The sequence below is a fragment of the Pan paniscus genome, chromosome 1 (assembly GCF_029289425.2).
Source record: "Pan paniscus chromosome 1, NHGRI_mPanPan1-v2.0_pri, whole genome shotgun sequence".
NCBI lineage: Eukaryota > Metazoa > Chordata > Mammalia > Primates > Hominidae > Pan > Pan paniscus.
In genome coordinates this window covers 5,852,421-5,880,284 of record NC_073249.2, presented here as the reverse complement: position 1 = coordinate 5,880,284, position 27,864 = coordinate 5,852,421, and the positions used below count along the sequence as shown (strand labels likewise).

The window sequence follows — 27,864 nt, the reverse complement described above, 5'->3', positions numbered from 1 at the left end:
CCAAAGTCCCAGGACCACAGACATGAGCCACTGTGCCTGGACTAAAATTTTTATGAGACAAAATATCAATTTCAAAACAGCATCAAAAAGTGAGTAGGCCAGGCACGGTGGCTCATGCCTGCAATCCCAGCACTTTGGGAGGCCGAGGTGTATTTTTCTGTACTAAAAATACAAAAGTATTTGTCTCTATTATAAATACAAAAAAAAAAAAAAAAAAAAGAAATTAGCTGGGCACTGTGGCACATGCCTGCAATCCCAGCCACTCAGGAGGCTGAGGAAGGAGAACCATCTGAACCCTGGAGGCAGAGCCACAGTGAGCTGAGACTGCACTACTTGCACTCCAGCCTGGGCAACAAGAGTGCAACTTCGTCTCAAAAAAAAAAAAAAAAAAAAAATGCTGGGCGCGGTGGCTCACGCCTGTAACCCCAGCACTTTGGGAGGCCGAGGCAGGCGGATCACAAAGTCAGGAGATCGAGACCATCCTCGCTAACACGGTGAAACCCTGTCTCTACTAAAAGTACAAAAATTAGCTGCGCGTGGTGGCGTGTAACTGTAGTCCCAGTTTCTTGGGAGGCTGAGGCAGGAGAATGGCGTGAACCTGAGAGGCGGAGGTTGTAGTGAGTGAAGATCGCACCACTACACTCCAGCCTGGGCGACAGAGCGAGACTCCGTCTTAAAAAAAGAAAAGAAAAGAAATATACATGATAGGAATTCCAGGAATCTTATGGATTCTTCTTTTAAGGTCCCGGTCACTGGGCGTGGTGTCTTACACCTGTAATCCCAAGACTTTTGGAGGCTGAGACGGGCGGATTTCACCTGAGGTCGGGAGTTTGAGACCAGCCTGACCAACATGGAGAAACCCCGTCTCTACTAAAAAAAATATAGAATTAGCCGGGCGTGGTGACAGGTACCTGTAATCCCAGCTATAGGGGAGGCTGAGGCAGGAGAATCGCTTGAACCCGAGAGGCGGAGGGTGTGGTGAGCCGAGATTGCGCCATTGCACTCCAGCCTGGGCGACAAGAGCCAAACTCCCTCTCAAGAAAAAAAAAAAAAAAAGTCCCGGTCAACTGTGGGCACAATGTAACACTTACACACACTTAGGCTGAGTTACTCTCTGTACTAAGCAGTCATGTGCATAGGTTCCTGTGTGTGTACATGGTAATTGTTCAAATCTTGGATCCTTGGCGATCCTTAGAGCCACTCGATACTTCTGCCCCAATTTCTCAATTTCAGCCATTACACGATCAGTTATACAAGGGATACACTTGACATGCAGACAGCCCATCATTGACTGCACTAAGTCCAATTTGGCTTTTATGGAAAAGTTGATAAAGTTGGTATCAACGAGGATGTGGTAAGGTGGGCCCAGCTGTGTATTATATTGGCAAAATAATCAGGAAAGGTGTTGCGGAACTTCTCTTTCCTTTAACGCGCTGGGATCCTTCTTTTCTTTCTCTTTAGATTTTAATCTATCCTTTTCTTTAAGCCTCTGATCTCTGAGACTAAGCGTTTGCTTCATGGTTGTATAGTTCCTCATTTTCTTTTGCTTCCTCATGGTCACACCACACTCTTGTTTCTTCCGTAATCACCAACGGCGCAATGCTTTTACCTGGAATACATTTTTATGTTAGTCAAACTGTCTCGTTCCTTTCTAATAGATTCAATAAAGATAAGTGTTTTATTCGTGGATTTAAGGGCATAAATCTAAAGCTCCATGAACTGAATTGCTTATCATGTAACACTTTGATTTTCCTTTTCCATGACCAAATCGCTTTTCTAGTCTATTTTCTAATACTAAGTTATTGTAAAACTATCACAGTTTCATATATTCCCAAAACCAGGAATGCGTCTTATCTGAACTTCCTTAAACTCATGATGAGTCAGAGGAGGCCAGTTTTCATTAGTAATCAGCGCCAAATTCATTTCAAAGAAAGATCTGTGTGGACATAGGATTGGTATGGAGAAAAAATATGGTGATAAATTAACTGTGTCTCTTGTATAGTTGAGTAATAGAATTTCATTGTCAAACCCTGACCTGAAATACATGTTTTCTTTTATCAAAGTAGAAAATGAGTTGCTGCAAGTAAAGAAACTGTATTAGATATTGTATAACAGAGACTTTTTTTTTCTATTAAGTACTAACATTGCTTTTGTTTCTGTTCCAAACTTTGAAATCAGGGCACTTGGAGAAAATGGAAACTGCTTTTCAAGGTCCTACAGAATATATGTTTATAAATGTATTTTCATATATGATTGGTAATGAATCAGGTCTCTTTCGTGCCATTGCAGTTAGAGGGCCTCTGGTGCTGGAGTCTTCTGGAGGACTGGGCTGTCAGAGTGGGGCAGCGGGGTGCAGTGCGGGGAGGGCTTTTCTCTTTCTTCATGGGGTCTCAGGGCCTCTCTCTTCCTCTCCACGTATGCTCTTCACAGGTCTCTCCAGCAGGGTAGCCAGATATCTTACGTAGCGGCTTAGGGCTCCCAAAAGCAAACATTCCAAGAGGAAGCAGAAACTGCCAGTCCTTTTAAAGATGAGGCTTGGGTGTGACATGGTGTAACTTTTATTGCATTCTATTGGTTAATGCAGATTACAGGCCCAGTCAGTTTCAGATTAGAAGAGAACAAGGGAATGAGGCTGGGTTCCTTGGAGGCTATTTTTTTTTTTTTTTTTTTTGAAACAGTCTCGCTCTCTTGCCAGGCTGGAGTGCAGTGGTGCGATCTCGGCTCGCTGCAACCCGTTGGAGGCTATTTTTAGAGATGAACTATCACAGTAATATACCTTAAAAATAATTCATTTTAGACAGTTTTTGTGTGTTCTAGGGGTGGTCAGTTGCACTAACCAAGAATCTATGAAGTGTGGTTAGCCAGCAGTATATAGGAAGAGCTGTACTGCCGGGGCTGCCACTATAAGCACTTCAGCTATGCAAATTTTGATCAAAACTAGGCCAGACATGTGGATGTCTCTTGGTGGGGGAGGGATTTCCTGTCCCCAGGGACAATGAGGCTTCCCTAGGTTGGAACTGGGTGTGACGCAGTCCCTTTTGCTGGCTCTTCTCACCTCCCCACTGCTCCTTTCGTCCCCCTCTGTCTCCAAGTTGGTAAAGGAGTCAGGCATGGTGGGAAGGAGAGCACTTACCTTAGCAAGTTATTGTTTAATGGGAGCTGGTGGGAAGAGTTCTGTCATTTAATCCTTGCTGGTGGTGCTATATGTAGTGAAATCAACTGCTACAGTGGTAGGGGCCTTAGAGATCATCAAGTCCTACCTCTAAACCATGAAGTTAATCTTCTCTCACCATCTTTGGCACATCCCTCAGCAAGCTAGAAACAGAACTCTGCGTTTTTTCCATAAAGTACGAGAAATAATGATTTCACCTTTAAAAACTGCCTTCTTGAGCAAGTGTCCGTTTGGTCAACCAGATTTCATTGGTCCTAACTTTCATCAGGTTGTTCTTGCAGAACATGCCAGTAGAAGCATTCACCAACTGAAATGTGCCCTGAAAGAAGGCGATGTCACTATTGGAGAAGATGCACCAAATCTTTCTTTTAGCACCAGTGTGGGAAATGAGGATGCCAGGACAGCCTGGCCCGAATTACAACAGAGCCATGCTGGTGAGTGTGAATGTCAATCCTAGTCTGAATGATGCATAGTGAATTTTTTAAACTCCGTAGAATAATAACTCCATTCATTCTTCATTCTGCTGCTATGATGTTATTCCTGAAACACAAATCAGATAATTTAATTCCCTTGCTTAATCTTGTTTTCCTTTGACTTCCCAATGCTTATAGGCTAAAGTCCAAAATTCTTAGTTATAAAATAACAGTGTTTTCCTAAGATAGCTCTAACCTGCCTCTTCGGCTCATCTTTGTGTACTTCTCATGCTAATCATCCATCTCACAACTCATATTCTAGTTATAATAACCTCCTCTCTATGCTTTTATGCTTTGACATGTGCAGTGACTTCTAATTGGAATTTTTCTTATCCTTTTCTGCTTGGTGAACTCCTTCCTGTTCATCCTTGCAGTGTTATCTCCTCTGTGAAAACAAGCACAATTAGGTTCTTCCTCTTCTTGTAGCACTGTGCATAGCTTTAGGTCTACATACAAACTTATTTTATATCTATTAGTGTCTCTCTCTTCCTTGCTAGATTCTTAGCTCTTAAGGGGTAGAAATTCTTTTTTTTTTATGTTGGTCTTGTATCCCCAGTTGATAGCAGAATTCTTGATGCATAATATATCAGCAATTTTTATTAGTTGGAAGGATGGATGGGTGGTAAGAAACCATGGATCTCAAATAAGGTTAATAAACCCTCTGCTTTTGCTCTATAGTTAATCAGCTCAAAGATTTGTTGCGCCAACAAGCAGATAAGGAAAGTGAAGTATCTCCGTCAAGAAGAAGAAAAATGTCCCCCTTGGTAAGTATCAACTTTTCCAAGTTGGCAAAGCGTTCCTGTGTTTTACTGTATTGTGTTATTTTGTAGTACATGTTGCAGAAAAAATTTAAGCATGGCATGCTAATAGTGAAAAACATTAAAAGTAATTCTCTTCCCTCTGATTATTTTGGCTGAAAAAATAGATTTCCATGGCAGAGGGAATCTTGATTTTTTTAATTTATTATTCACTTGGAAAATGGGAGCAAGGGAATAGTTTGGAGAATTTATTTTGCAACTGTTAGCAAAATATGTAATATAAATATATAATGTATAATAAATTAATATAATAAATTATATAAGTCAGAATATATGTAAAAGATAAAGTCATTATTTTAGTAATTTCTTTTTTAGAGGGTCATATCTATTATTGATCATTTTTAGAAGTTACTTAATTATAATTGTAGCCCTACTTTGTAATATTTTTTAAATTTTGAGTGTCAAAATAATACATTTTATTTTTAATTAATTAATTAATTTTTTTGAGACAGAGTCTCATTCTGTTGCTCAGGCTAGAGTGCAGTGGCATGATCTTGGCTCACTACAACCTCTGCCTCCCTGGTTCAAGCGATTCTCCTGCCTCAGCCTCCCTAGTATTTGGGTTTACAGATGTGCACTACCACACCAGGCTAATTTTTTGTATTTTTAGTAGAGATGGGGTTTCACCATATTGGCTAGGCTGGTCTCGAACTCTGAACCTCAGGAAATCCATCAGCCTCGGCCTCCCAAAGCACCGGGATTATAGGTGTGAGCCACCGCGCCTGGCCTCAAAATAATACGTTTTAATATGTAATGTTCTATATGTTAAAATATATGGTTATAAAATAGTATGATATATAAGAAGTGGTGCTGTATTTCTTCTGAAGTTGTTTGTTATTGCTTTGACAGAGTGTATTATTTCTGATTAAAGCATTTTATATGCTAAAGGCTGAGATAGATGTGAGTGAAAGCACTCTGGACCAGATTTAAGTGGACAAAATAATAGTCAAGGGCTTAGTTCTATCTAGGGTCTATCACATACTCTCTAAGATATTGTGCCTGTCTCACAGAGTTTTTGGAATAATGAGATAAGATTGCATACTTAAAATTCTTTAGAAACCTACGAAGTGTTACATAAACATAACATGTCATAGCAGCAAGTAACCACCTCACATTTTCAATGTGTTTTCTAGTTCAATACAATGCCTATATGCTGAAAAGTGTGGAGACATGTCACTTTCTTTTCTTCACCACTGAAATATCAGAGTATCACTCCCATACGAACACTCCATTCCAGGCTGACACATACTTTTAAGCTTAATTCCTACTTTAGAGAAATGTACTTCATATGCATATTCTAAATTTATAGATATAGATTTTATAATTTTAGTAAAACATCTCATCATTTAATGAATTCATTACTATTGACATCTGGTTTCTAGCTTGCTCTTAAGCACAGACTGGTGGAATGCTTTTAAGTCTACTAGATGAAGTTGCTTTATCTGTTGAATGCTCAGACATGCTTATTTGCCTTTTAAAGTCTGAGCAGTGATATTATGGAGCTTACTGAATCCAGACAGGCAGGAAGACCTTCACTAAGAGAATCAGTTTAGGACATACAGAGTGCACTTTAATATACACAAGTCTATTTATATGGAGCTATGTAAAAGAATGGAACTTAGACTCTATATGTATACAGCCTACATGTAATAATTATAAACCATAATAGTAATAATTAGCTTTTTAAGATTATACCTTTAGAATGCACTTTCATAGCCAGTATAACATATTAGAAATACATGCATATATTGAGAGTAAAACTGAGGCACTGTTGAGATGGAAAAAAAGTTATTACTTATTGTCTTAAAATGTAGATATCTAAACTAAAGCCCTTCAAAGTAGACACAAATGATTTCATGTGAACATTTTTCATACAATATTGGCTTGAGCTTTTTATTTTTCACATTGACTTCCTCCTGTATACTCATAGTAGTAATTTATATTTGCCTACCTTCTGAACCTATTGCTATTAATGGAGAATGATTATAATTGTTTGATTTCTACTCATGACAGATAATTCATTTAATTAGAGTTACTTTGGTTTGTAAATTTCTTAAATATACCAAAAAACCAAAGCTCTATTTTATTTTATTCTGCCATGATAGCTGGTACTTGATTATCATTTAAAATGTCTGCTGTGCTGAGAAAGAGAGTGGCTAAGAAACAGACACTGTGCCTCATTTCAAGCTTTCCTCTGGCTTTGTTTAACTGGTTGACCCTTGTTTTACCTTTTCCTGATTTCCTCATCCTTTAAAAAAAAAATCATGTGATGGGTATATGATTTTACAAACTATTTTAGGATAAGGTAAGCTATACATTAACAGTCAGTTCCAGGAATGCTACAGAGCTAAAATAGCATTAGCGTTTTTTTGAAATCTCTTCGTTGGACCCCTCAATGCAGTGTGTCTCTACTTTAGGGTTCTACTCTTGGAGGTTCTATGCTCCAGAACACCATACACTTGAATTGCCTTCAATACTAGAGTCAAAAATCAAAAACTACATTTTGCTAATGTATCTTTTTTGAGATGGAATTTCATCGCATTGACACTGGCTTGGCATCAAACGCTTCCTAAAGAATCTCTCCTTCACGGAGCTGCTGCAGTTTTAGCTAGCAAATCCTCTTCCATGGCAGTTTCTTGGAGAGAGTTGTCCCTTGTATCTCAGCATTACTGAATGGAATGTTGTTTTTCCAATTTGTTAAAATAGTTTATTCCAAGCCAGTTATACTACTGCTATCCCAGCATTTTTCCATTCACTATATGTGCTTTTTATAACCACTTTCACCATCCATCTTTAAAAAAAAATGATATTCACATCCATGAATCTTGTGTATTTGTGGAATTTATAGGATAGAGAAGCAAGTATTTGTATTAGTCCATTCTCGTGTTGCTAAAAATAAATACCTGAGGCTGGGTAATTTATTTAAAAAAGAGGTTTAATGAGCTCACGGTTCTGCAGGCTGTATAGGAAGTGTGATACTGGCATCTCACTCTGGTGAGGGCCTCAGGAAACTTTCAGTCACGGTGGAAGGTGAAAGGGGAGCAGGCATTTCATGTGGTGAGAGCCAGAGCAAGAAGTGGGAGAGGTGTCACATTCTTTTAAACAACCAAATCTCACCAAAACTCAGAGCAAGAACTCATTATCATGAGGATAGCACCAGGACTCATTCATCATGACCGAAACACCTCCCACCAGGCCCCACCTCCAATGCTGGGGGCCACATTTCAACTTGAGGTTTGTGGGGGACAAGCATCCAAACTATATCAAGACTATAAGCTACATTGTGATCGATTCTATGTTTATATCACATCAGTGCAAAATTGAGTATGGAGAAGGTAACAACTGATTCTTTGCTAAATCCAAACATGCTTAATTTGGCTTTTTAAAATTTATGTATTTATGTATTTATTTATTTATTTTTTGTCATAGAGGTCATTAGAACATGAGGAAACCAATATGCCTACTATGCACGACCTTGTTCATACTATTAATGACCAGTCTCAATATATTCATCATTTAGAGGCAGAAGTTAAGTTCTGCAAGGTAAGTTTCTCATTAAGAATTTAAAACTAAATAAATGAAAGCTTATATTAACTATAGATTGTATTAAAATTTGCTACTATAAATCTTCATGTTTGTAGCAATACATTGACAATTGCTATTCTTACGTGATTGAGAGACTGATGTGTCACAAGAGCTTGTCAGACTTGGGAATGATGCTCTTGACCATACCATTTCTGATTGCTTGATTTCCCAGTAGTTCATTACTATGTCTAATGATTTCATAATATGCTCTCATATTTCAGAAGTTTTCCTTCTCACCCCGCTTGCTGTAGCCCAGCAAATGGCAAATGCTTTGGAATACAAATACCAATCATTCTCCCATACTTGTCAACCTATTGGAGCAGTGGTACAGCAATCAGGGATTCTAAACTGGTAGACCAATTCTTCTCTGCTGTCAGTATTAAGGCTCTTACTTTGACTTTGAATGAGAATGGTTCATAGGGTACTGACAGTAATGATCAAGAAACCAAACACATCATATATAGCTTATGACACTAGAAGGTTATATGCTCAACTGCGTGCAGTTTGCTAATGTCATTAATGCTAATAGAGCCTTTTCATCTTCCCGAAGTATGTCGTGTTTTACTTCTTTTTTTTCTGTTTCTTTCTCTCTTTCTTTCTTTCCCTCGCTCTTTCTTTCTTTCTAGTATCAGTGTATTCGATTGTATGATATTTTTATAGGAATTACTGATATCTCTTGTATCATGTTTTTATATATAGTATATGATATTATGTATTATATTGTTGACATTTTAAGATGCAAGGCCAGTGTGTAACTTAAGGAGGCTTTAGATGTTTCACTGTCCTGATTTTACCAGGGAGTTTCTGATCTTAACATGTAATTTCCTGTTTGTTCTTGGAGGACACAGTTATTAATATACACGTGGTCTTGGATTACCAGTAAAGCTGGAATAATATCCTAGGAACTATTTCATTAACAAGACTCTATTAATCCCTAAGATGTTGTGGATAAAACTTGAAAGATATAAAGCAGAATAAATTTACCATCTAGTTGAGAAGACAGAACTATTCCCTATTAACACGATAAGGAGCACATTAGAGAAAATAGTATAGGCCTTTACTTTTTGGTATAAGCTATAATTATAATAAGAGAAGAAGGTTAGGAAAAGCTACTGTCTTTGGGAATGTTTCTATGGGAGAGAGAGATCTTGAACCAATCTTTTTTTTTTTTTTGATGGAGTCTCGCATTGTCGCCAGAGTGGAGTGCGGTGTCACAGTCTCGGCTCACTGCAACCTCCGACTCCCTGGTTCAAGCTATTCTCCTGCCTCAGCCTCCCGAGTAGCTGGGATTACAGGCCTGCGCCACCACGCCCAGCTAATTTTTGTATTTTTTGTAGAGACGGGGTTTCACCATGTTGGCCAGCATGGTCTCGATCTCTTGACCTCGTGATCCGTCCGCCTTGGTCTCCCAAAGTGCTGGAATTACAGGTATGAGCCACGATGCCCGGCCTAAACCAGTCTTAAAGGAATAGGATCATTTAGATCAGCAGAAGGGAGATGAGTTTCATAAAGAGAATGGCAACAGTGAAACACGGTATTCAGGATGAATATGGTTTGTGGGGGCCATAAGGCGTCTACTTTATCTTCCTACAGTGGAGAATGTCTCATAGAAATAATGAAAGTAATCCTGAACTGGTAAAATGGAAGATTACGGAAGCCTTGACTGTCAGACAGAGTGTAAATTTGGTACATTTTAGTAAGAGAAAAATAGAATTAAAATAATGTTTAAGTGGTTTAGAAAGATTTTGTTTATTTAGTTAATGGACTTTATTTTTTAGATCAGTTTTAGGTTTATAGAAAGGTTGAATGGCAAACACATAGAGTCCTGTATCCTCCTTTCAGTGACATCCCTCACCTCATAGTTTCCCTTGTTATTAACATCTTGCATCAGTGTGGCACATTTGTTACAACTGATGAACCACTATTGTTAAATTATTATCTAAGTCTCTCAGTTTGCATTAGTTTTGTGTTATACATTCTACGAATTTGACAAGTGTATTATGACATATATCCACCATTACAGTATCATATAGAATAGTTTCACTGTCTGAAACATCCCCTTGCGCTTCACCTATTCATTCTTCTTCCCCTCCGCCCCTTCCCTCCCATCCCCTGGCAACCATTGATCATTTTACTCTCTCCATAGTTTTGACTTGCAGAATGTCATATACTTGGAATTATTCCGTATGTAGCATTTTCTGACTGGCCTATTATACTTAGTAATATGAATTCAAGGTTCCTCCTTGTCTTTTCATAATTTGATAGCTCATTTCTTTTTATTATTAAGTAATATTCAATTACATGAATATACCATAGCTTTTTTATCTGTGCACCTATGGGAGGGCATCTTTGTTGCTTCCAAGTTTTGGCAATTGCGAATAAAGCTACTGTAAGCATTTGTGTGTCAGTTTTTGTGTGGACATCTGTTTTTACCTCTTTAAAGTAAATACCAAGAAGCTCAATTTCTGCATCATATGGTAAGACTAATTTTAACTTTGCAAGAAATTGCCTGACTTTTCTAAAGTGGTTGTACCGTTATGCATTATGCAGTAAATGAGAGTTCCTAATACTCCATATCCTCATTAGCATTTGGTGTTGTCAGTGTTTTAGATTTTAGCTGTTCTAATAGATGTGTAGTGGAACCTCATTGCTGTTTTAATTTCAATTCCCTGATCACAAATGATGCTGAGCATCTTTTCATATGGCTATATTCCACCTATGTAACATCTTTGAGTGAGGTGTCTGTTCAGGTCGTTCACCCATTTTTAAAATCAGGTTATTCGTTTTCTTAGTGTTGAGTTTCAACAATTCTTTCTGTATTTTGGATGCCAGTCCTTTATCAGATATGTCTTTTTCAAGTATTTTCTCCCAGTCTTTGACTTGGCATTTACTTCTCTTAACAGTATCTTTCAATGAGCAGAAATTTTTAATTTTAATGAAGATTAACTTACCAATTTTTTTCTTTCATAGATTGTACTTTTAACTTTGTGTTTAAAAATTTATTACCAAATCCAGTTTCATTATATTTTCTCCTTTCTTCTTCTAGTATTTTATAATTGTTTATTTTACATTTAGATCATGTTTGAAGGATAGTTGTCCATATTTTTGGGTCTATTTCTGGGCTTTCCTGTTCCATTGATTTACTCGTCAATTCTTTGGCCAGTATCACTCTATCTTGATTACTGTAGCTTTACATTAAGTCTTGAAGTTGGGTAATATCAGTACTTTAATTTTGTTCTTTTTCAATATTGTGATGAGTATTCTGGGACTTTTGCATCTCCCTGTAAACTTTAGAATCAGTTTGTTGATATCCACAAAATAGGATTTGGATTGGAATTGTGTTGGATCTATTGATCCAAGTTGGGAATAACTGGCATTTTGATACTATTGAGTATTCCTATCCATGAACATGGAATATCTCTATTTACTTAGATCTTCTTTGATTTCTTTAATCAGTGTTGTGGTTTTCCTCAAATAGATCTTCTACAAATTTTGTGAGATTTATACCTATTTTATTTTATTTTTGAGGCGGAGTCTCGCTCTGTCACCCAGGCTGGAGTGCAATGTTGCAGTCTTAGCTCACTACATCCTCCGCCTCCCGGGTTCAAACAATTCTTCTGCCTCAGCCTCCTGAGTAGCTGGGACTACAGGTGTGTTTCACCACACCTGGCTAATTTTTGTATTTTTAATAGAGATGGGGTTTCACTATGTTGGCCAGGCTGCTCTTGAACTCCTGAACTCGTGATCCACCCGCCTCAGTCTCCCAAAGTGCTGGGATTACAGGCATGAGCCACTGTGCCCAGCCACCTATTTTATTTTTTAGTGTAATGGTATTATGTATTTAATTTCAAATTCCAATTATTTATTGCTAATATAGAAGAAAACAATTGACTTTGTATATTGACCTTGTATTCTGCAACCTTGGTATAAATCACTTACTAGTTCCAGCATTTTTTGTTGATTCTTTGGGATTCTCCTCATCGACAAGCATATTATCTGCAAACAAAAGACAGTGTTATTTTCTCCTTTCCAATATATTTAGATTTTGTGTTTTTTAAATTTTTCATTTATTTTAATTAATTTTCTTGAGGAAGGGTCTTGCTGGAGTGCACAGGCTGGAGTGCAGTGGCATGATCATGGCTCACTGTAGCCTTGACATCCTGGGCTCAAGTGATCCTCCTACCACAGCCTCCCTAGTAGCTGGGACCACAGGTGCACACCACCATGCTTGGCTATTTTATTATTATTATTATTATTATTATTATTATTATTATTTGTAGAATTGAGGTCTCATCATGTTGCCCAGGCTGGTCTTGAACTCCTGGGCTCAAACAGTCCTCCTGCCTGGGCTTCCCAAGGTGTTGAGATTACAGGCTTTAGCAAATGTGCCCAGCCAGATTTTATTTTTTTAATTGTCTTATTGCATTAGCTAAGACTTTTGGAATGATGTTGAATGGTTGTGAGAGGGGCCATCTTTGCCTTGTTCCTGATCTTAGTGGGAAACTACTTTCCTACCATAAAGTATATTAGCTATAGGTTATTTGTAGATGTTCTTTATCAAGTTGAGAATGTTTCCTCTATTCCTAGTTACTGAGAGTACAGATGCCTCTCGACTTAAAATGGGATTGCATCCTGATAAACTCGTCGTAAGTTGAAAATGCATTGAATATACTATAGATTATTGGTTGTTTACCTCTGTGATTGCATGGCTAACTGGGAGCTACAGCTCACTGCCACTGCTGCTGCCCAGCATCATGAGAGAATATTACACTACATATTGCTAGCTTGAGAAAATAACAAAATTTGAAACTTGAATTATGGTTTCTACTGAATGCATATTGCTTTTGCAGCATAATAACGTCAAAAACATCATAAGTCAAACCATCACAAGTCAGGGACCATCTGTGTTTATCATAGATGGCTGCCGCATTTTGTCAAATGCTTTTCCTGCCTCTACTGTTAAAATTACGATTTTTCTTCTCAACATTGTTGATGTGATGGATTACATTAACTGGTCCTCAAATGTCAAACCAATGTTGTGTAATTAGAATAAATCTTACTTTATCCTGGTGTATAATTGTTTTTTACATTGTTGGATTTGATTTGCTAGTATTTTATTGAGGATTTTTTCATCTATGTTCATTAGACATATTGATCTGTAATTTTCCACTCTTGTAATGTTTTCACTTGGTTCGGGTATTAGGTTAATGCTGGCTTCATAAAATGAGTTAGGAAATACTTGCTCTTGAATTTTATGAAATATATTATAGATAATTGGTATAATTTCTTTCTTAAATATTTGATACAATTCACTAGTGAACTTACCTGGGCCTGGTGCTTTCTGTTTTGAAAGGTTGCTAATTATTGATTTAATTTTCTTGATAAATATAGGTTTATTCAGATTATCTATTCCTCCCTCTGTGAGTTTTCATGGATTGTGTCTTACAAAGAATTGGTGCATTTCATCTAGGTGACTAAATTCATGATCATGGAGTTGTTCATAGTATTTCTTTGTTATCCTGTTTTTTAAACATTTCTTTATTATCCTTTTAATGTTCATGGGATCAGCAGTGATAGCCCCATTTTCACTTCTGATCTTAGTATATGATAGAATCTAATTGGTATTTTCTCTCTTTTTTTTCTTAACCTGTATAGAGTCTTATCAATTTTATTCATCTTTTCAAAGACCCACCTTTTGATTTTGTTGTTTTTCTCTATTGATTTTCTATTTTTAATTTCATTGATTTTTACTCTAATTTTTATTATATGTTCTTTTCTGCTTACTCTGCAATTAATTTGCTATTGGTTTTGCAACTTCTAAAGTAGAAGCTTAGATTATTTATTTGAAATCTTTCTTCTTTTCTAATTTTTTTACACTCCTTTTGCTGCATCCTTTTAATAAGTATATAGCTTTTTATCAGTTGTATTTTAATTTGTACTTAGTTGACAATATTTCTAAATGGATCTTGATACTTCTTTGATTCATGTGTGTCATTTAGAAGAGTGTTGTGTCATCATCAAGTATTTGGGGAGTTTCCCAGCTATCGTTCTGTTATTGATTTCTGGTTTAATTCCATTGTTGTCTGACAGCATACTTTCCTATTCTTTTAAATTTGTTAAGGTTTGTACATTGTAGTCTGTCTTGGTGAATGTTCTGTGTGAGCCTGAAGAAAACGTGTGTACTGCTGTTCTTGGATGAAGTAGTCTATAAATGTCAGTTAGATCCAGTTGATTGATGCTGTTGTTCATTTCAATTGTGCCCTTTGTGATTTTTATAATTTTTGATAGGGGATGTTGAAATTTCCAACTGTAATAGTGGATTCATGTGTTTTCCTTTGCCTCATACATTTTGATACACTTTTATTAGGCACATATACATTAAGACTTGTAACGTCTTCTTGGTGAATGGACCTCTTTATCATTATGTAATGTACCTCTTTATCTCTGATCATTTTCATTGGTCTGAAGTCTGCTTTGTCTAAAATTCATATTGCTACTCCAACTTTCTATTGATTAGTGTTAACATGATACGTCTTTCTTCATTTATTTTAAATCTATCTGTGTCTTCGTATTTATAATTGGCTCTTTTTTTTTGTTTTGAGATTTCTTTTTTTTTTTTTTTGTTAGAGATGGGGTCTCACTATATTGCTCAGGCTGGTCTTGAACTCCTGGGCTCAAGGGATCCTCCCATCTCAGCCTCCCAAGTAACTGGGATTACAGATATGAGCCACCTTGCCCAGTTATTATAGGCTTCTTGTAGACAACATATAGTTTATTGTTCTTTTTTTAACCATTCTGACAGTCTCTATCTTTTAGTTGGTATATTCAGACCATTATATTTAAAGAGATTATTGTTATGATTGGATCAATGTATAACACATTTGTTACTATTATCTTCATTGTCTTTATTTTTTGTTTCTTTAAGAAAAATTCACTCTTTTTCTGCCTTCTCTGGCCTTTTTTTTTTTTTTTTTTAGAGATAGAGTCTTGCCCTGTTACCTAGGCAGTGACGTAATCAAGGCTCACTACAGCCTAGAACTCCTGGGCTCAAGCAGTCCTCCTACCTCCTCCCTGCTGAGTAGCTAGGACTACAGACATGCACCACTATGCCTGGCTAATTTTTATGTTTTTTTACAGAGATGGGGTCTCACTATGTTGCCCAGGCTGGTGGCGAACTCCTGGCCCCAAGTGATCCTCCCACCTCAGCCTTCCAAAGTGCTGGGCTTACGAGGTGTGAGCCACTGCACCTGTCCCTTTTGTGGCTTTGATTGAGCATTTTATATGATTGCATTTTATTTTTTATTTTTGGAGACAGAGTCTCTCTCAGTCGCCCAGGATGTAGTGCAGTGACGCCATCTTGGCCCACTGCAACCTCTGCCTCCTGGGTTCAATCAATTCTCGTGCCCCAGCCTTCCTAGTAGCTAGGACTACAGGTGAGCTACCACAACCAGCTAATTTTTGTATGATTGCATTTTTTTCCTGTCTTAACATATCAATTGATCAATTGTACTTCTTTTTTTTTTTCTTTGCTGGTAGCTGTTGATTGATGCTGTTGTTATTTGCAGTAAATATTTATAACTAACTTAAGTTTACTTTCAAGTAAACCTATGCCACTTCTTGAATAGTATAAATTCCTTATAACAGAATTCCCAAGCCCTCTCTCATCCTTTATAACATTTCTGTCATTAATTTCAGTTATTCATAAACTAAAATTACTACAAACACTATTGCAATTATGATGTTGAACACAAAGTGTCATCTGTCAAATTAATAAGAAAATATTTTATCTTATATCCACTTATTCCTTCTTTAATACTCTTTTTTTCTTTATGTAGATGGCAGTTTCTGACTTTATCACCTTTTCTCCTTTCTGAAGAACTTTTTAAAACATTTCTTGCAAGGCATATATGCTAGCAATAAATTCCATCAATTCTTGTTTGTCTAAGAAAATATTTTTCTTTCTCTTTTGAAGGTTAATCTTGCTGAATCCAGAATTCTAGGTTGGTGGGTTTTTTCTTTTAACACTTTAAAAATTAGATTCATTTTATTCTCTTCCTGTTTGCATGGCTTCTGCAAAGTACTCCCAGGTAATTCTTATCCTTGCTTCTTTGTAGGTAAGGTTTTTGTTTTTTTGTTTGTTTGATTTTTGTTTTTTAATTATTATTATTTATTTGAGACTGAGTCTCGCTCTATCGCACAGGCTGGAGTGCAGTGGCGAGGTCTTGGCTCACTGCAACCTCTGCCTCCTGGGTTCAAGCAATTCTCATGCCTCAGCCTCCCGAGTAGCTGGGATTACAGGTGCCTGCCACCACACCTGGCTAATTTTTGTATTTTTAGTAGAGACAGGGTTTCACCATGTTAGCCAGGCTGGTTTCGAACTCCTGACCCTCACATGATCCGCCTGCCTCGGCCTCCCAAAGTGCTGGGATTACAGGCATGAGCCACCGCACCCGGCCTGATTTTTGGGTTTTGTTTGTTTGTTTGTTTACTTTGGCTTACTTTAAGATTTTTCTCTTTGTCTTTGATTTTCTGCAGTATGAATATGATATTCCTCAGTGTATTTTTGGGGGGTATTTATCCTGCTTGGTGTTCGGTGAGCTTCCTAGATCTGTGGTTTGGTGCCTGTCATTAACTCAGGAAATTTTTCAGTCATTATTGACTGAAATGTTTCTTCTTTTCCTTTCTTTCCTTTTTTGTGTCCCTGTTTATTTATATATATATATATACACATATATATATATTTATTACACCATTTGTAATTGTACTGCAGTTCTTGTATAATTTTTCTGTCTTCAGTTTTTTTCCTTATTGCACTTCTTTTTTGGAAATTCTTATTAACAATTCTTAAAGTTTACTAATGCATTCCTCAGCTATATCCAGTCTACTGATGAGCCTTTCAAAGGCACTCTTCATGTCTGTTAATAGTTTTTTATTTTGAGCATTTTCTTTTCATAGAGTTTCCATCTCTCTGCTTATATTACCCCACTGTTCTTGCATATAGTCTATTTTTTCTGTTAGAGACCTTAACATAGTAATCATAATTATTTTATTTATTTATTTATTTTGAGACGGAGTCTCACTCTGTCGCCCAGGCTCAAGTGCAGTGGCGTGATGTTGGCTCACTGCAACCTCTGCCTCCTGGGTTCAAGTGATTCTCCTGCCTCAGCCTCCCGAGTGGCTGGGATAACAGGCATGCACCACCACCCCCGGCTAGTTTTTTTTGCATTTTTAGTAGAGATGGGGTTTCACTATGTTGGTCAGGCTGGTCTCGAACTCCTGACCTCAGGTGATCCTCCCACCTTGGCCTCCCAAAGTGCTGGGATTACAGGTGTGAGCCACCGTGCCTGGCCTTAATCATAATTATTTTAAATTCCTGGTCTGATAATTTTAACATCTTTGCCTTATCTCAGACTGTTTCTGATGCTTGTTAAATCTTTTCAAACTGTGTTTCAGTCTTTTAGCATGTCTGTAATTGTTTGATGAATGCTGGACATGACATATTTGGTAAAAGGAACTGAGATAAGTAGGCCTTTAGCATGAGCTTTTATGTTTATCTGGCTAGAAGCTAGGCTGTGTTTGCTGTCACCGTACATGTCAGAGGCTAAAATTTCCTTCAGTGTCCTGGTCTTGTCTCTTCTGTTGTCTATGGATTACCCTGGTGAGTTCTTCCTAAATATAGTCTGAGATATGCAGTTCTTTCTGTTGAATTTCTCTGTCAGTATATGGGAGCCCTAGTGATGTGGTTGTTAGATGTGGGAGTAGAGGGAAGCGTTCAATAGTCCTATGACTAGATCTAAGTCTTTTAGTAAAGCCTTTGCCTTGGGCTGTGACATTCACAAGTGCTTCTCAGTCTCCCCTGCCCTTTAAGTTAGACGAGGTAGCTAGAGGAAGCCGGAGGCCCCTTCTCCCACACGGAATGCAAGAGGGGGCTGGAGTTGGATTTCTCTTTTTTTAGGCCGGTTAGGTGGCAGCAGCCCTCCAGTCAGTTAGGCTCTGGTAAAGTTGTTTCCCTTGAGGCAGGCCTGTTACAAGGAATGCAACGTGCCGAGCATATTTCAAACTGGCTGCTTTTCTTCTTCCTTTAGGTTGCATAAGGGGATTTTTCTCTAGTTTTTACTGTGAAAACCTGGTAGTGTCCTGGAGATAAAATTGGGGAAGTGGGGCAGTCCTTCTATGACTGGGTCTTCCTGGAATTTTTTTTTTTTGAGACGGAGTCTCGCTCTGTCACCCAGGCTGGAGTGCAGTGGCGTGATCTTGGCTCACTGAAACCTTGGCCTCCCAGGTTCAAGCCATTCTCCTACCTCAGCCTCCCGAGTAGCTGGGACTACAGGTGTGTGCCATCACACCTGGCTTATTTTTGTATTTTTAGTAGAGATGGGGTTTCACCTTATTGGCCAGGCTGATCTCGAACCCCTGACCTCATGATCTGCCCACCTCAGCCTCAAAATGCTGGGATTACAGGCCTGAGCCACCGCGCCCGGTCTGGAATTTTTAACTCTCAAACTTGCTGACACTGAGCTTCCAGCAAGTCATCAATTATGGTTTAGATTTTCTACCTCCTACAGAGGTTTCTGATTTCCTCCTGTAAATTCTGTGTCTCAGTGTCCACCCATCTCTTCAATTTTGGGGCAGCAGTTTTCCCTATGACTTCATTTCTCTGATGGATCTAAGAAGAGTTGTTGATTTTCAGTTCGTTCAACATTTTTCCTGTTGAGAAGATGGGAGTGAGGTGTTCCAAGCTCATTACATTCCAGACTGAAAATTCAAAGTCCACAATATTTTTTAAATTACAGCTTTTTATTATAGCTTTGGGTTTTTAAAAAATAATAATTGAGAGGAATTTTCACATGTTGTACAATAGCTTTTGATTACACTAGTAGTGAATATTAGGTTAAGTATTATATGATTGATATGTTGATATTATTGAAATGTTTTTCCAGAGACTGAGGTGCCACTCAACAGCTATTCTAATGATTGTTGACCTGTAATTTCTTATGTTACGTCCTGTAATTTTAATTGTTATTGATTTGTAATTCTTTATATTACACCCTGTGAGGCCAAGGAAATACTCTTTCAGAATTCTCCATGAAATGTTTTACTACAATTCTCTCTTATTTGGCTACCATTTCATAGATAATCATCACTCCCGTCTATGCCTTTCTATCTCAGAGCCTCCCTCTATTTAATCTTCCATCAGTTTTTAACAAGTTGATGGTATTTGATCATGAGTAATAATATATCTTATTTTTCAGAATCTACTCCATTCTTTAAAATCTCTTGGATAACCCTTTTAATTAAGGCTTTTCTTTGAGCCTCGATTCCTTGGAGAAAAGGAAATTGTCAGAAATGACACACTTTTGTGATATGCCACCAGCAGGCCCATTGCTATATACCCCAGCCTTCTCTTTGTTATCTAGCTAATGTTAGGCTGCCTTGTTTGTCTAAATATATAATTATATTTCAGGAAAAGGAGAACATAAGTCTTCCGTACTTTATATCATGCTGTGTCCTCTAATAATCAACAAATAAAAACACTGCTTAATAATGCTTAATGTATTTGGTTTTGTTTATTATAGGAGGAACTCTCTGGAATGAAAAATAAAATACAAGTAGTTGTGCTTGAAAACGAAGGGCTCCAGCAACAGCTAAAATCTCAAAGACAAGAGGAGACACTGAGGGAACAAACACTTCTGGATGCATCCGTGAGCATTATTTTAAATCATAAATTTTATTTTAGTGTGAATATTCCCTTCTGCCCTCTCTCCTCACCTTCTTAGCTGCTTAGATTTTCTCCCTGAAGTGTGGCCAAAGTACTATGTTGGTATTTGTTTGAGACCTCAAATATCAAACTTCACTGTGGTGGAATGAATCCTCAGATGAAATGATCTTGTGATATTTTGCTACAGTTTCCTCTCTGAGCATACCATTTCTGCCTTACCATATGGAAAGAGCCGGTCTGAAAGCAGGAAGTGTGTTATACAGGAAGGACTTTGCTAAGTCTAGAAACCGTTCAGAACCTTAACTTAGATTTCTGTTGGATTTCTCTAAATTTTCCTTGAGGTCTGAAATCTAATAAGTCTAATTAGCTGCATGATGTAGCAGAAAAAATGTTGGCCTTAGGATCCCAGAATCAAAATGTTAGTCTTCCCATTGTCCCTAAGAAGGCTGGTGTTTAGCAAGTAGTTTTAGAAGGCTTTACATAGCTTAATCCCGTATGTCCTGTATTTCTTTATTGGTAATTTGAGAAGATTAACCTATACCAGGAGTTTTCAGTGCAAATTCCTGGACTCCATCCCCTGTGAGTCCGATTCACTTGGTCTGGTTGGCTCCTAGGAATCTAAACTTTCATCAAGTTGCCTAAGTGATTCTAAGGTCAGCGGCCCAGAGTTTGAAGAACGTTGGGTCAGATTATCTCTATAATTCTGTGACAGAGAATTATTGTGGTGACATTTAAATAGTGCTTAAAGCTTATGACTTATCAGAGTACTTTTGTCTTAAACTTTTTGTAACTGTTTTGCTATAAGATATAGTCACAGCTTGTTCTGCTTTTTGGGACAAATTCAACTTTCCATGTGGAAGTTTTCATACTTGCCTATTCCAGCTTCACTTTGCAGTTTACTTTGGTGGTTTTGACTTTGTCGTCATTAGTAAATCAGCTGTTAAGAAAACATGAAAGTCTTGATGTTTCATTGGGATATCCTCTAATTTTTGTTTTTGAAGTTTTTTTTTTTTTTTTAACTTGAATTGATAGTTGGTTTATAATCCTGGAGTTGTATATGTTCGGGTTTGCTATTGAGAAGTATAGGAATGTATTAACTCTGATAAATGAAGTGGGCTAATTAGTATTTCAGTTTAATTTTCTGCAATTGCATTTAAGTTTGTGATCAGTTCTTTTCTCCTCACTGTATAACTTTTTCCTGAAGATTTGTATAATTATTAGTGGTAAAAACTCCATCTTAGTTGCTTATGATTTTAATGTCAATTTGAGGAAGATATCACCATATACAAAATACTTAGAAGTAGTTTATTTTAAAAATATTCATTTGCTTTTCTTCCAAACACGTGGTCACTTAGCAAGCAGTGATTCAATTATTCATAGTCCTCAGTATTTATGTAATGCCAAAGAAGTGGAAGAAGGGGAAGTGAAGTGAGAAAGGAAATTAGGCAGACAAGTGAATCAGAGGGCAAGAGAAATGAGTAATGCAAAAGGGGAAGGAAATGATGGTCAGAGCACACATGCCTTGCAGCATGAGCAAAGAAAATGTGCTAAACAAAACTACAGTCAGAATCATAGAACGGATAAAGTTTTAGAGAGGTTTTGTTGTTTTTTAAACATTCATGTGAGCTAAATGTAATGCAGATATTGAAATGATTACTGCAGGTATGCCAGATGACCTTGATATCTATTTTAATGTTAATCTTCTGTTATTTGTTGTTGTTGAATTGTTACCCCCACGTTTTACCTGTGTAAGTGAATTGAAATATTTCAAGGCCAGATACAGTGTCTTACGCATGTAATTTCAGCAGTTTGGAAGGATGATCACACGAACGGATGGATCACTTGAGCCCAAGAGTTCCAGACAAGCCTGGGCAACATAGTGAGACCCCATCTCTCTAAAAATAAAAAAAAAATTAGCCGAGCATGCTGATGTACACCTGTGGTCCCAACTACTTTGGAGACTGAGGTCAGAGGATCCCAGGAGGTCAAGGCTGCAGTAAGCCCTGATCACGCCACTGCACTCCAGCCTGGGCAACAGAGTGAGACCTTGCCTCAATAAAAACAAGACAAACAAAAAACCAGACATTTCAGCAATACATGCATGGTGCTGTGTTACAAGTTGTAACATGAATAAAAATGTTTAGGATATCTTAAATATAAAAAATCAAGAAATATCTTCTTTTGGGGGGAACGGGTTTTCGTAATGAGTCAATTAAAATGTTGGTGCTAAATCTTCCCTTGCTATATTGAAATTTGCTGATTTCAATATAGATTTTCAGTGTTTCATAATGCCTTTTAAAAAAGATAATTGAGGTGGCCAGGCGCAGTGGCTCACGCCTGTAATCCCAACACTTTGGGAGACCAAGGTGAGTGGATCACGAGATCAGGAAATAGAGACCATCCTGGCTAACATGGTGAAACCCAACTCTACTAAAAATACAAAAAATTAGCCGGGCGTGGTGGTGGGCACCTGTAGTCCCAGCTACTTGGGAGGCCGAGGCAGGAGAATGGTGTGAACCCGGGAGGCGGAGCTTGCAGTGAGCTGAGATTGCACCACTGCACTCTGGCCTGGGCGACAGAGCAAGACTCCATCTCAAAAAAAAAAAAAAAAAGATAATTGAAACATTTATATGGTGTATTAGGTTCTCTCAAAGGACAGAACTAATAGGATATAATATATATATATAAAGGGGGTTTATTAAGTAGTAGTAACTTATTAACTGACACAATCACAAGGTCCCACAACAGGCCATCTGCAAGCTGAGGAGCAAGGAAGCCAGTCTGAGTCCCAAAGCTGAAGAACCCGCAGTCTGAGGTACAAGAACAGGAAGCATCTAGCACAGGAGAAAGATGTAGGCTGGGAGGCTAAGCCAGTCTAACCTTTTCATGTTTTTCTGCCTGCTTTATATTCGCTGGCAGCTGATTAGATGGTGCCCACCCAGATTAAGGGTGGGTCTGCCTTCCCCAGCCCACTGACTCAAATGTTAATCTCTTGTAGCAACATCCTCACAGACACACCCAGGATCAATCCTTTGCATCCTTCAATCCAGTTAAGTTGACACTTAGTATTAACCATCTCATATAGTAATAACTAACATTTATTGATGACTACATGGTTATAATGTGCGAGGCACTGTGTCAAACACTTTATTTACGTTATATTACTTCAGATTTGCAATAGCCACACAAGGCAGGTGTTATTATCTCTGTTTTCAGAGGAGTAAATTAAGGTACACAGCTGTTAAGTAACCTAAGTAATTGGCCTAATGTCACAGAGCTAGATAATGGCAAAGCAAGGATTCAAACCCAGGACTATCTAATTCTCTAAATACACCCAGTAGAACCTTAAATTATACCGCCTTTCTGCATAAGTTAGGAAGAGCTTGTCGACATTGAACCAAACCATCTTTGTTTGCAGAGGATAGAAGTTTTCCCTGGCAGAAAAGAGAAGAACCTCCTTTTTATTGTCTCCTGCTTGTAGCCCTGGACTTTGATGGTAGCCTGCAAGACTTTCAACTTTTGGTCTAGTTTATGACCTAGAAGTTAAAGAAGCAAGCCATTCAAAGTATATTTCATTCCTGTCCTGATTTTTCATCACTTTTCCTTCTCATAAAATATTTCCTCATGGAAAGCTTTTCTCTAGAGTTCACAAAATCAAAATAATACGAAAACATGTTATTTATTCAACATTTTTGTCATGTGTCCTTCTTTAAAGATCCAGGAGTTTTTTCTTAAGGAGAAAATTTCTCGGCCAATATTTTTCACATTTGTTTTCATCCCCTCTCTTACCACCGCTCCCGCCCCCCGATCCCCCGCCACCCGATTAAGAAATCAAAGGTTTTGAATGATCTTCAAGGATTTAACGTACTTAGATTTTTAAAAACATCTTGGTTAAGTAGCATTCAAGTTTTTTAAAACTATCTGTGAAAGAACAAAATGTCCGTTAGACTAACAATTCTTTCCAAAGAATGATAATATTTTATATCATAAGTTAGTGATCTGTGGTCTACATGCTCCCTCCAATTTCTCCATAGAAAATTAGTACCACCCTCCTTCACTGATCTCAAAAACAACTTTAAATGCAATCATATCTTAGGGGATTTGACTCTACCGAGAGAATCAAGTGCAGACTCATTCCATGGTGTGGTATACTCTCAAGTCCCTTACTTGATTCTTTAGCTTCATCTTCTGACATTCATCACCTTATGTTTTCACGTCTAGTAATGCTGAATTGTCTAAGACCTCCCTGCAGGCACCATGCTATTCCATACCTCTGTGATGTTTATCATGAGGTTCTCTCTTCTTAGAATGCCCTTTCCATCTAGCTTACCTTTACTTATCCTTCAAGATATCACACCAGTGTCAATTTTATTTCTAGAAAACCTTCCTTGGATTTCTGGGTGCCCTTAGTATCCCTCCTGTGTTTTGATAGAGGCCTCTGTGCACACCTTTGGCCTAGCACTCACATTATTAAATTGAAATTACCTGCCTAGGTGTGTGTCTCCCTTATTAGACTGTAAACTCCTTGGAGCTAAGATTGATCTTGCTCATTTTTGTCCTCCAAGCTCTTAGCACAGTGTCTGAACACCATAGGTGTTACACAAATGTTTGCACTAAACTGAACTTCCAGAAGAATATAAAATAGACTGTCAGAGTACTACTTTAGGTGAATGTAGTTTACCACATTCGAGCATGATACGACACTGCAGTATGGTTCAGTGTCTGGGGACCTGTCCTGTCTTGTGACTACTACCATATCCTTTGGCCCTTAGCAAGTGTTCAATAATTATTTGTTGAATTAAATTAATATACATATTTTAATCCTTCTTGTACACATAAATTCCCCAGATCGTTGGGCTGCTTACAACATTGAATGTTGAGAGGGTGACAGAGGTTGCAACTAACAATGGGTACACTAAATTCAACTCAGGCATGTTTGGTTTGTTTGATAAATTTTGAGCCAGTGTTTAGTAATGTTTCACATGAAGGACCAGATATCTGGTAATATGAATTTTCACTCCCACATGGCAGTGATTGACTGGAATTGAGTAGTGGCTGCTTCCTTCGGATGGTACACATTTCTGTGGTTTGTCACAGAGCCTACTCTTCTTCCTTTTTGAATCCCTGGCATGCAGGCTGCATGTCAACTCTGTTTATCACCATACATGCACTGTTTCTTTTTACTGAGGATAAATATTTTTCTGGAAAGGCAGAAGATCGTAATAATAAAGGACTTTAAAGGAAAAAACTGTTCCTTTTTCTCATAACGCTTCTGACACCAAATGTTTGGGTTTGTTTTCTCCTACACCTGGCCATTCTCTGTTTCTCTGTAGATACCAACTAGGTGTCCAGTGATTCAATTCAATTCTGACACTCACTACACAGTATCAGACCCACAGGTTAAGGGCTCAGTTCCACATGACTGCCTGCTACTTTAGATACCAACTGCAAATAGTAGGTCTCTTGGTTATCCACAATTCTGTCTGATTTGTCTGTAAATTGGGGATTCCTACAATCCCTTCCTCATGTGTAATAATTTGCTATAATGGCTCACAAAATTCAGGGAAACACTTTGCTTGCTATTACTGGTTTATTACTATATAAAGGATATAAATGAACAGCCAACTGAAAAGGCACGTAGGGCAAGGTCCAGGCTGGTCCCAAGTAGAAGAGCTTCTGTCTGTGGAGTTTGGGTACACCACCCTCTTGGCATGTGGATGCATTCGCCAACCCAGAAATTCTCTGAACTTCATCATATAGGATTTTTATGGAGGTTTTATTACATAGGCATGATTGGTTAAATCATTGGCTGTTGGCGATTAAGTCAATCTCCAGTCCTTTCCCCCCTTGAGGTGGGGGAGTGGGGCTGTAAGTTCTAGTCTTCTAATCATGGACTGCAGCCACCAGTCATCTTATTAGCATACGAAAGGATACTCTTATCACCATGGAGATCCTAAGGGTCTTAGAAGCACTTGTGTCAGAAACCCAGGACTAAGACCAAATATTTTAACGAAAGATGCTCCTATCACCCATGTCACTCAGGAAATTACAGGGTTTTAGGAGTTCTGTGTCAGGAACCAGGGACAGAGACCACATATATATTTGGATTCAGATTGACAGGTTTCAGATTCTAGTGCTGCCACTTATTAGCCACTTCCTACCTCTGTGACCCTCAGCTACTCTATGTGACTCAGTTTCCTCCTGTATAAAATGGAGGCAACAATGAAACCTATCTATCCCATAGAACTGTAATGATTAAATGAGTTAATATATATGACATACATAAAACAGGGTCTGGAACATAGAAAGCAGCATTTTGATAAAAATTATTATTAGCCATGCCTTTATAAGACATGGAAAATGAAAGACAAACTAAGAGAGAGGTGTGTGCTTCAAGAGTATATGTCTTCAGAGGAGTAAAGAATAATTCCATTTGTTGAATGCACTGAAATCTAGCCCTCTTTGCTCATATTTAGATTACTGCCTGTACCCGAAGGAATTTTACTTTGCAACACTTGTAGAATATGACCCTAATAGCCTGAAAATGTGAAATGATTCTTGACCTGTAGTGTAGAAGCATATGCTTTTTCTTTTCATCATAGGTAAGAATAGGTATTTTATTTGTAAAATATGCATGTTTATTTAAAGTTGAATTCAATTGCAGTTACTGGCACATTTTATTTTAGGGAAACATGCAGAATTCTTGGATTACAACAGGTGAAGATTCTGGGGTGGGCGAAACCTCCAAAAGACCATTTTCCCATGACAATGCAGATTTTGGCAAAGCTGCATCTGCTGGTGAGCAGCTAGAACTGGTGAGTATTTGGGTGCTTTTCTCTTATACATCTTTTTTTTCTTTTTCTCTTTTGTACTTTTTTAAAATTCCGGTAAAATATATATAACAAAATTTACCATTATAACCATTTTTAAGCGTACAGTTTATCTGCATTAAGTACATTCATGTCACTCAATCATAAACATTATCCATTTTCAGAACTTTTTGATCATCTCAAACAAAAACTCTGTACGTATTAAACAATATCTCCATTCCCCTCCCTGCCAACCCCTGATGACCTCTCTTCAACTTTCGGTCTGTATAAGTTTGCCTATTTCAGATACTTGACATAAGTGGAATTAAACAATACTTGTCCTTTTGTGTCTGGCTTATTTCCCTTAGCATAATATTTTCAAGGTTCATTTTGTTGTAGCATGTGTCAAAATTTCAAGACTGAATAATGTTCCATTGTATGTATGTTACCAAACTTTATCCATTCATCTATTGACTGATATTGGGGTTGTTTCTATCTTTTGACTGTTATGAATAATTATGCTGTGAAGATTGGCATACGAGAATCTGTTTGAATCCCTGTTTCAATTATTTTAAGTATATACCCAGAAATAGACTTATTGGATCATATGGTAATTCTTCATTCTTGTTTCTGCTCCTCAGACTTGATCATTTTAATTGTCGTTTCTTAAAGTTCACCGATTCTTTTTTCTACCTGCTCAAATCTGCTTTTGAATACCTTTAATAAATTTTTTATTTCAGTTATTATACTTTTTAGCTCCAGAATTTCTGTTTGGTTCCTTTTTATAATGTGTTTTCCTGATTTTCTTTAGTTCTTTGTCCATGTTTGTCTCTTGGCTCTTTGAGTGTATTTAACACAGTCATTTTAAAGTCTTTCCCCAGTAAGTCTGATGTCTGTAGTTTCTCAAGCGTAGTTTCTTTCAGCTTATCCTGTTCTTTTGAGTGAGCATGTTTTCCTGTTTCCTTGTATTCCTTGTTATTGTGTTGTTGAAAATTGAGCATTTCACTATCATAATGTGATAACTCTGGAAATCTTTAACTCCTTCTTTTCTAGAATTTGCTGTCTTATTTTACTGTTGAAGGCTGTAATAGTCCTTTTGTTTTGAGACATTTCCATACTATTTTTGTGAAGACTATTCCATGCCATGTGTGATTATTGAAGTCTTCGTTCTATTAGCTCATGTTCAGCTAATGTTTGACAGAGATTTCCTTGAATTCCAGGAGCTGAAAACAACCCCCCCCCACTCCCCCCAAAAGGTGGGGGTGGGGGGGAGAGAGAGAGAGAGAAA

General features: G+C 37.7%; 1 protein-coding gene and 1 long non-coding RNA gene across 23 annotated transcripts in view; one reads left to right on the top strand and one right to left on the bottom strand.

The window, feature by feature from the left end:
* The window catches only part of SDCCAG8 (SHH signaling and ciliogenesis regulator SDCCAG8), a 262,973-nt gene that overhangs the window by 11,347 nt on the left and 223,762 nt on the right, over positions 1-27,864 (top strand). For 12 of the 22 annotated variants that reach the window (XM_055096313.2, XM_055096229.2, XM_063593839.1 and 9 more), the window contains exons 2-6: positions 3,454-3,606; positions 4,324-4,409; positions 7,893-8,006; positions 19,625-19,750; positions 26,454-26,582. In XM_055096313.2, coding sequence (XP_054952288.2) covers positions 4,398-4,409; positions 7,893-8,006; positions 19,625-19,750; positions 26,454-26,582 — 381 coding nt within the window. In that variant the 5' untranslated portion in view covers positions 3,454-3,606; positions 4,324-4,397. Of the gene's footprint in view, positions 1-3,440; positions 3,607-4,323; positions 4,410-7,892; positions 8,007-19,624; positions 19,751-26,453; positions 26,583-27,864 lie in introns of all 22 variants that reach the window. The other 10 variants (XM_063593717.1, XM_063593561.1, XM_063593672.1 and 7 more) reach the window with 1 other exon arrangement.
* Positions 180-17,729, bottom strand: LOC134728529 (uncharacterized). The gene is made up of 2 exons (XR_010109023.1): positions 11,988-17,729; positions 180-1,609 (listed from the first exon to the last, which is right to left on the bottom strand). It is a non-coding gene; the product is annotated as an uncharacterized LOC134728529 (long non-coding RNA).